The sequence below is a fragment of the Pyxicephalus adspersus genome, chromosome 6 (assembly GCF_032062135.1).
Source record: "Pyxicephalus adspersus chromosome 6, UCB_Pads_2.0, whole genome shotgun sequence".
NCBI classification, from domain to species: Eukaryota; Metazoa; Chordata; class Amphibia; order Anura; family Pyxicephalidae; genus Pyxicephalus; species Pyxicephalus adspersus.
In genome coordinates, this window is record NC_092863.1 from 30673041 (window position 1) to 30683249 (window position 10209).

At 39.4% G+C, this 10209-nt stretch overlaps 1 protein-coding gene across 2 annotated transcripts in view; it reads right to left on the reverse strand.

Moving 5' to 3' along the window:
• REC8 (REC8 meiotic recombination protein) overlaps positions 1-10095 on the reverse strand; it is a 22031-nt gene extending 11936 nt beyond the window's left edge. Inside the window, exons 1-6 of one of the 2 annotated variants that reach the window (XM_072415066.1) lie at positions 9790-10095; positions 7215-7283; positions 5582-5724; positions 2172-2247; positions 326-443; positions 51-138 (exon numbers count right to left, since the gene is read on the reverse strand). In XM_072415066.1, the coding sequence (XP_072271167.1) occupies positions 51-138; positions 326-443; positions 2172-2247; positions 5582-5724; positions 7215-7283; positions 9790-9845 (550 nt within the window). In that variant the 5' untranslated portion in view covers positions 9846-10095. Of the gene's footprint in view, positions 1-50; positions 139-325; positions 444-1593; positions 1860-2171; positions 2248-5581; positions 5725-7214; positions 7284-9789 lie in introns of those variants that run through there. The other variant, XM_072415067.1, reaches the window with a different exon arrangement.
• Positions 10096-10209: the final 114 nt, after the last annotated feature.

Consider the following 10209-nt stretch of genomic DNA (forward strand, 5'->3'; position numbering starts at 1 on the left):
ACTACACATGTAAGTTAATTCCTGCATACAATCCTGCCATCTTTTCTCACCTTCTCTGTGGTTTGTTCTACGACGTCTCGATGGGCTCCTTTCATATCTGACAAGCTCAGGACCTGAAGTCTCCAAAAGTGTGCGGATCTGTTTCAAACAAATAGGCAATTATGTTATGTGCTCAAGGGCCACATACAGGTTGGATTTTGGTATCATGTGTGTTTAGTGCTGTCTATTTAACAAACACTATAAATATGTGCAGATTCTGGCCTTCAGGACGTAAGTTGAGGACCACTGCCCTAGAGTAATCAAAGGTGGACTTGCACCATTTTACCTGTGGGATCATAAAAGGTTCTGGTAGCTCCAGGGGAACCTCCATCATCCCAAAAAACGGATCAGGGGCATCTTCCAGCATCTGCATGAGCAGCAGACTGTCAGGGAGCAGCAACTGTCTGAAAAATTATTTGGATAACTCAGCTGACACATGCAAAGCACAAAAGTTAGGAAAATCATTAGATACAAATAATTGAACAGTTAAAGGTTAATAAAAGATTGCTAGTAGCTTGTTTAAAGTAACAGAAAGTATGTATTTTATGATCATTGTTTAACATCCCTAAACTGAAGCCAAAAGGGAGTTTAAAGGCCACAGGAGAACTGCTTGGAAGCTGTCCACACTGGCCTTGCACGTACAAGCCAGAAGCATATTCAAAGGAAACATCTGTATAAGTTGTCATTGCTGACCTCTACCCAAAATGCAGGCCTGACATTTTGCTTCAAAGAATTGAAAGAATTTCATATTTTGCATGCTTCTTCCAAGTCTGGGACTGATATGTGACTGTGAAATACTGTAGATAGACATAGTCAGGCAATTGGAATTTACAGAAAGTGATCAGCAAAAGCAGCCTAAATTTATACACATTATTTACGCTCATTTTTTTAATTAAGTTAATATATTCTATATATTGCTCCTTAAATGTACGTTTTTTTTAACTTATTCTTCTGATGACTGTAAACTGATAACAGAAGTAATCTCAGTGCTAGAAACAGATGTAGTGAATGTTTTTATTACAAAATCATTTTTACAAAATGATTATTTCAGCCCAATTGTGATTTCAGCACAATTCACAATTTACAGCAAGATTTACTGATGGATGTAATGCTAGGACCGATTTACAACCCCTATATTCAACTAACAATCAAAAAAATTGTCTTTATTGCAGAAAATACAAGGTGTACCTCTTCTGTTATAAAACAAACACGCGTTCTTGTGAAAGTGAAATATCTGGCTACTTTCAGTTATACCAGGGGAAGGGTTAGAAGGTTCATCAGGTTGTAAATATTTCCTGCGTCCCCATTAGGGGGGGTTCCTCTTTTGTCTGGTCTCAGACACAACTGTAAGGGAGAGGAAATCTCACATCTGATATTAGTCACCAACATGTGTCTTTAGATGATTTACCACCTTAAGTTTCTGATTCAGTAGTTACTGTGAAATTTAAGTGCCCATACTTCCTGTGCAGGTGATAATAACACAAGATTGTAAACATTTTAACCAATTTGCCAGGTTAAAAAAGGCCTTTTCATTAGAAGAGCTTTTCCACTTACCTCTTGGGGAGTCTTTTAGAATTTTATGGCCTTAGAGACGTTGCCATTTGACACTTCCTGGTGTGCCACATTCCTGTGTCCCCTGTGATGCACTGTGGATCCATTTTCCAACCCCTATGTCACCACAAGACTCAAAAGACACAGAGACTAAATAATGAATTCATGGTGAATTGCAGGGGACGAGTAGTTGCTATAAGTTGATGCACTTTGCAGATGACTTTGTTTCTGCCTTCTCTTTCTTCTTGGAATTTTCATAATATATGAAATTTTGCTCAACTATATATGCAAACAAAGTGAAGTGAGCAAGAACATTTGTCTTTCTGTGGTATTAATATTAATAATTTAGGTTTCCTTCATCTCCAGACTGTACAAGGTATTGTCAATATAGAAGTATATATATAAGTCAATATAGAAACATTTTCCTTTTTTGTTATAATTGGATTAATACGTGTTTGTCCAGATAGTATTACTTAGCTATTTATTTACAATACTCTTGTTATACTATTGTGAATTTATGTGGGATCATGAAACGTTAAACCCAGAACAGGCATGAAATGTGTATAGTGAGAAATACGTACTGATCTGGTGGCAGCAAATCAATTTTCAGCTGGTTTTCAGATTTTAATAGGCGTTCCAGGGTAACCTTCATTTCCTCTGAAAGAATAGAAGATAACATACTCGTAGTAAATAAGAAGTACAGGTTGGAAGAATATTCTTATACAACTTCAGGGTTCACATGGGGTTCTGATCACTCACAAGAGGACAGCCATCATCACGATTACAATCACTTGTTAATTTATAGTAAACATCTTCCCTCATCTCGGATCACGGAACAGTACTGCCGGGGTTGGCTTACGGTAAAAATAAATTTGAGAACAAAAATTTTAATTATTGCAGATTACTAATTTGTGATGTAGCGGCTTTGTTAATTTAAAAGAAAAAAAAATTTAGGCTAAAAACATTTTCAGCAAGTACAAAATATAACTGTTGATCTTGCCAGAAATGCATTACCATTATCACTTACTGAAAGCAAAAAAAACAAATGTAAACTCCCCATCCCTTTCACAATGGGGATAAACAAAAATGTTTTCAGTCCATATTTTTCTTTTCCAAAAAAAGAGATGAGGCATACTTGTGACTATTGGATATACCCCATATTGATTTTGAATGTACTTTTTCAATCCAGCCTTGATGACACCCATGGTTCCCTCCATAGATACAGTGGGTCTGATTTAATAAAGCTTCCAAGGCTGGAGAGGATACACTTTTATAAGTCAAACTGGGTGATCTCGCAAACCTGAAATTGATTTCTTCAAAGTAATTTGCCATTTGCTAGAAAGTGTTTTGAATCCTGGAACAGATCTATTCCAGGTTTGCTGGATCACAAAGCTTCACTGATGAAAATGTATTCTCTCCAGCCTTGGAGAGCTTTAATAAACCAGTCCAAGTGAGGGAGTGATTGTAAACCAACTATATATAAAACAGTGAGCCTGGGGGCGTGGCTACCTGATGGCGGCGTGAGCTGGTTCCCTTGTGAGCTCCTCGCGCACCTTGGCTGTTCCAGCAGATTAAGCAGGCTATACGGGACAACATACAGCATTGTAGAGAGGACTAGGCAGCGGAAAGCAAAGGGTGTTGATAAGATACCTGGGTGGGAGAGATTACTGGAGTTCTTCCCCACAGAATTAGCTGAGGCTGCTGAGGGGAGTGGATCTAAGATAGCGCCAACACGCCCTACAGATACCCGCTACGAGCAGATGGGACCTGCTTCAGAGATGCACTAAGTTTGATCCTTCCACAGAGTTCTGCTGCCTCTTCCCCTCTCCTTCCTCTGTATCTCCCTGCTTGTCGGCGCACTCTATGGACACTGTGCCACCACCGCTCCGGCTGCCACAGGATCTGCAGGCATTGCTACAGTTTATCCCCACTAAGGCAGACATGGAGTCTCTTGCAGCACGTATTGGGAGCTCCATGCGCAAGGAGTTGGAATTACTACACCAGCAGGTGCAAACTGTTGATAGAGTGGGTAGCATAGAGTGTGCAGAATGACCATCCCTGGAATGTCCTCTGTAGGCTCCATTTTTTTAAAGTGAAAGAGCAGATTTTACAGAAAGCGTGGCAGAAAAGGTCCCATCGACTTTGATGGAGCTGGAGTCCAGATTTATTTGGATCTGTCCTCCCGCACACTTCAGATGAGGCGACTGCTTAAGCAACTGTTGGATCTTATCACTACAAGCGGCGCCTGCTATAGATGGGGGCATCCATTACGTGTGATTGTGACCAGGAATAATTCCACCTTCTTACTGCACAATCCCTCTCAACTTCCTTCACTGTTTGCCTTTTGGTGTGTGGAGCCTATCGATGAGCCTTTGCGGACGACTTAGTTTTTTTTGTCGGCTCTCCAGTTACTTCCTTACCAAATCTCCTACTGGAATTCCGTAGGTTTGCTGACCTTTCAAATATAAAAAAACCTGCAAAACTCAGAGGATCTGAGTAATACCCTCTCCTGGTCTACTAGAGAGCCGCTAGTCCCCTTTTACCTTCAAATAGGCTACTACTTCCATTACATATTTGGGCACCCAGATCCCTAAATTGAAGCCATACTGGACCTCTGTAGCGGAGATTATTTTTAAACTCACAGAGGTAGACTCACCCACATTCGCCCATGATCTAGATTGTATCTTTTTGTTTGATAATGTACTGAGTGTATGTAAGCTGACGAAAAGTGGAGATGGCCAGGTCTCTCTTTTAAGTATGATGTTGTTGGCACTATGTTATTTGCACTTTATTTGCTGTTAACTGTGTAGCACTGTATTCAATACTGTTTGTTTGTTTTTATTGTTTTTGTTTTTTTTTTATTGTATGAACAATGGTATGGTATTTCTCGATAAAAATCATTTATAAAAAAAAAAAAAATCAGTGAGCCTGGCAATCAATTAAACATTTCCTGATGGAGAATCGTCCAGGTCCTTGTGTCTTTATAGGAGTAATGGTTTCTCCACCCGGAAATGTTTCAGAGACTGTCAGATTAAGTGCTTTATAAATATACTCCTAAAGGTTGAAAGTCTGAAAATAACAAATGAATTCAGCCACTAGGGACTAATGAACTGCAATTTATTATGTTTTTTTATGGAAATGTTTTACCTCCCATGTCATTAGGGAACAAGGAGCAATGGCTAAATATCATACTAACTGGATTCCCTGCTGCAGTTTCCCCTAATCAATGTTTACTAAGATAGCCACACAATTCCTCCAACATCATTAGCAATGTATGGCAGCTGTATTAAGGGACATGAATGAATAATGTTCCTTAGTAAAATCCTAACATTATTTCAGTAATGTATGATTATGTGTGTAGGGGAAGCAATGTAAAACTACAGGGATAAGATGTGTACCAGGTGGGTAAGAATAAAACTTGGTAAATTCTTTGTGTTCTTTAAATGTCCAGCTACTGTTTATATATCAACATAAATATATTTGTGCTCTGTACTTTTTAATCAATCTTTTCCAGACTGTCAGGATTTAGGGCTGGGTTTAATAATTGACTTTACATGCTATTAACTCTTAACACAATTACATGCTTGTACATGATAAGGTCAATGTAAACGGACTGTTTAATAAATAGAAGTTTTTCATATATATATTTTTAAATAAATAGTTAACCCTGTTGAATGTAACATCTGGAAGTAGCTTGTGGTGAGGATGTGATGATAAAATGTAGTACCCACAGCAACCAGTCAACCTATAAATCACCTAAATAAAGTGAATAACAAATCTGATTGGTTGCTAGGAATTACAGAATTCTTCACATCATCATGGTTCCTTGATAAGTCATAAATAAAAAAAGCCTGATAGCGTTCTATCCCCTTTACCTTGATGGCTTAAAGCAAAAGATGAATCATGACTTACATAAATAATACCTCCTTGTACAAACAACTTACAGTATTCTTCCATTATTTGTTATGTACACATTGCAATCCACGCTCACCTATAAGCAGGTCACATTGACGGTGGTAGACACAAACAACTCCATAGCTGAGCTGTGCTGACAGATACAGTGACAGCCGAGGGATGGGACAGCCATGGTATGGTGGGGGAACCTGCTGCAGAATGTACTGCATAATCTTGTGGCTAAAAGTAAAAAGACAATATTATTAAAAATAAAGCCAAGATTCAATTGAAGTAAATAAAACACACACAAGTACATTTTATCTAAGAGACTTTAGCACTTTTTTTGTTCAGGACACACCAGGAGCTGTCCACCCACCAGAAGCCAATCATGCCCCCAATGGCAATCACTATTCACCTTAATTGTATATTTCTCTTCTCAGTCCCTAATATTGGGTATTGGAGGGGACTCTGGGGGCTACTTTTAGTGATTCTGCATCTCAGTGAAAATTAGTCTTCTCCTCACTACAGGGTAGGAGACTCTGCCAGCACAGCCCTTTACTGGCTCATTAAAAGCTAAATCTCTTTTTCCTCCTCAGTTGCCCCTCTTTGACCCCTATAAAATGTATTTTTAGGGTGAGATAGGGGGTATGCTAAATGGACTATTCACAAATAGTGTGTGCCGCTGTGCACTGCAACCAGTAAAGCCTATGTTTTAGTCACATCTATTATTGTCCTCAGAACAAGATGAACAGGAACTCAAGTTGAGCCAAATGTGTGTCCTGTCTGTTTAGACCACATGCAAGCTGTGTTAGTTACCTAAAAGTAAAGTAAAGAGATAACTTGTGAGTAAAGCAGGTGTTAAAAATAAAGGCCTATTATTAAATGTTGTGGTCCTGGTAAAATGTCAATATGGGCCTAGCAGAAAACTCGGCCCTTCTCTTCTGTAATACATGGGGAGGAAATGCAGACAGATATAAACTAGGCCATGCAGAAGGGGCTAACTCTTTATGTAGCAGGACATCTCCTGTCCTTACTACACTAGCCTTGTGCCCGTGGGACAAAATCTTCTCTGTCTGCTCATTGTTGTCCTTATTTCTCCTATAGATAAAAGAATTACAGTATATGGGAGATCAAAAAAACACATTTTCCCTCTCTAGTAAAACCCAAATTAAGATCACACTGCCTACTACGGAGAAGGAACCTTCTATAGAAAGTACACTCAAGAGTGCTATATGAGCTGCATACTACATAATGCCATGCTGATACCATTGAAAGGGGAGTTCTGGCTACAAATCATCTCCTTCCAAACTGATATTGTAAATTTGGACCAGCAAGCTCTTTATATCTCTCATGGACTTCAGTGCTGAAGAGAATTTTGTCTCCACCACCTCCCCATAACTGGAGTGCCAATTTTCACCTGGACTCTCTATACAATTGTGTATTCTGTAATGTAAGGTAATTCATTGACACTATAAAAGATTTATTTATATTGGTTACAGGCAGCTAAACAGGATGAAGTTATTTAATTTGGGTAGAATTGCCCCATCTGGTGCCATAATAAAGATAGAGCCACTGTGACAATTATTACAGGGTACAACAAGAGTGAATCTACAGACACTTGGGGTGTTTTCACTGATTAGAACTTGACATACCTAACTGACTGACACTATGCAGGCACAAGCAGTGTACATGTAATGAATTCACTACACAACATTTGTGATTATACATACCATGTGTTTATGACATTTACTTTCAGGTATTCCCGCTTTACAATCCTGGTGCCTTTGGTAGCTGCCAACCTAGAAAACACATCATTTATTTCAGTTTATGAAATTACAATTCATGAGCACAGCATGTTATAAAATATAAAGGATGTTACCATAGAATATTAAATTAAATGTGACAGGAAAATGACTCAGAACCATGTGCTTATTGGTTATGTGTTACAGACAATGTAGAGTGAATCTGTGGTAAGAATTGCACTGTATCCTAATATTGCTAAATCTTTTCCACTGGTGAGAGCTGTTCAGTGACACAATAGGCCTGTTTTTTTAAAGCTGTCCAAGACTTCATAAGATAGACTATCATAGGAGAACCTGGGTGATCCAGCAAACCTAGAATGGATCTGGTCCAGGATTGAAAAAAATTGCCAATGAATAGCAAATGCTCCCACAATAGTCTAATTTTGTGGTCTTGAAGAGCTTTATTAAATCAGACCTATTGTGTCTATTACTGCCATTAGAACTGAGCACAGCAGCCAGCATTTTAGTCACCATAATGTACCTATAGCCAAAGCAGGCCTGGAAACACCAGGGGCCCATAACTGTCATGTTTAATGTAAGTAGAAAAAGTAAGTAGGGGGGATACATTGGGATAAATGGATGTATATAGTTTAGGGTAATTTACAGTATATGATTGCTGTGCTTGTATTCTGTATCAATAGGCAGTGAATATATTTACTAACAATGGCAAATCACGGGCAGTGAGATTAATGTCTGACTGAGAATGACCGTCAGTGTCACTGAGCAGGCCCGCACTCTTCTCTCCATCTTCTAATATTGGTAAATAAGGATGCTTTTGTTTGGAAACACATTCTATTCCCCTCATATACAAAGAGAAGGAGATGTACCAGTCTTATAATTATGAATTCATTTTATTATTGCATTTGCATTGGAATATTATTATATGTCAGGGTAACAGAGGAAGTTAGATAGTTCGGATTCTGTAAATCTACCGATGGTGTTAAACCAGGCTCACCTCCAGCACCAATACTTCCTCCCTACCTACATGCTCTGATGGGATCTGGGAGCCCCAACATCTCTGAAAATGTTTATTTCCTCCATGTATTAGATCCCCCACCATAACCTTACCCTAAAAAAACAAAACTCCAGCTAAAGGCTTCTTGTGATGAATGGATTGGGAGGATGTTTAGAAGCTCTTCCAGGTTTTTGTGTCTTTCTATATCTCCAGTGGGGAGATTACTTCTCCTTTTCTATCTCAGAGTCCTCACAGTAAAAGAGAAAAAGTTCTCCCCTAAGTGAGGGAAATGCCAGCATTCATAGAAATTTGCCCACTAAGTATTCTCTTGGCAGCTGTAAAATTTTAGATTTGCTTTCCTGTTCTACTGACAAAATATAAAAGTGAATTTTCAAAGCGGAATTCAGTAAAATCATTTAAAGAGCGGATAGCCGATAGCCGGACTGTGTTCAGTTCTTGTTAGAATCTGGGTCCGGGGGCGTATTATTCCTAGCAAAGCTGAGCCAAATACAGGTAAGGGCCACGAGGGGGCGCTTCTGGTCAAATCCATTGGAAAGCAATATTAACAAAGCAGAAGTACCTAAAATTAGTTTTGTCTTGAGATCCACCTTAACCTGACTTCTAAATGAACCCTTAACAGGTAATCATCCACCTAACATGTAGTCTATAACTTAACTTACAAAACTTTACTAGTCATTTGGACTTAAATCTCCCAAACTATAACCTAACCCCTAAAATTAACCCTTAATAATATTCTTTTTTCTGAGCAATGGTGTCCATTTGCAGCGGTTCCAGAATCCACAATGGCATCAATATGGAAAGCTAAAGACACCGGCTTCATCCTAACACCTATGGGGCTCATCTACCACACTTACATACCTATGCTCTGGCACTTCGGCATCACATTTAAAAGAATGAAATTATTAAGGAAACCACACACTCACTAGATCTGATCTATTCAACAGTCCAAGTCTTAGAAAGCTTTAATAAACCAGGGCCATTGTATGGATTGTTGGGGGTTATAAAATGACACATTCAGTCTGCCCCTGAGGATGTGACGTTGTCAGTCTGATTGCTGGCATCGCTGATCTCTTCTGGAAATGCCAGGTGCCTGGCTGCCATACTGACCCCACAATACCCTGGGACAGGTCAGCTGATCAGTAAAGTCATTGTCCCATGTCTCCTCACATTAGATAGAGATCAGACATATTAGCCTGGTTACTAGGCCACTTTCCATGAATAAAGATCTCCAGGAATCTCAGAGCTATTTGTGCAGAGCTGTCAGCCATCACAGAACCTCCAGCGCCTGACATCTCTACCTGACCATGTAGAGCCAGGCACAATGGCATTGCAGGCTCGGGTCAGTGTGATAGAATATGATATATATATATTATGGCAATATAACCCCCCTTGCACCCTGACCTCTGTACCATCTCATACAACCCCGATGTATTGTACACCCTGTGTGTGACCACATTCACCAGGTATTCCCATTGGTGTATATGGAGGAATAAACACCCCAGCCCGGGCCCCCATACATGTACATACCATATGGTGGAGAAGCAGCCGGTGTGTCTCTGCAGTACATTTGGGTAATAAAACATGGCGCTACAATACTGATATTTATATATGAGCTAAAAATGTGTGATACCGATACACGGTAATAAATAACGTCCGCTAAAACAATAAATAGAGGTAAAATAATAAAAATCAATCTGAACAATAAATAGAATACTAAAATGCTTCAATAACACTCCCTGTCATGTAGTATGAATGAATGCAATGTGGTGAAGCCCGGTGTATTATTGTCGATGTGTCTGTGTATAGTGAGGAGTCCCCGGAATGTCACAGCCGACATCATCCAGTCATCCGATCATCGTCTGCTGTGTACTCGCAGCATCTGCTCTGACAGTTCCACTCTCATCGTTCATTCGCCAACCTTCAGCCAATCAGAGCGGCACAAAAGTT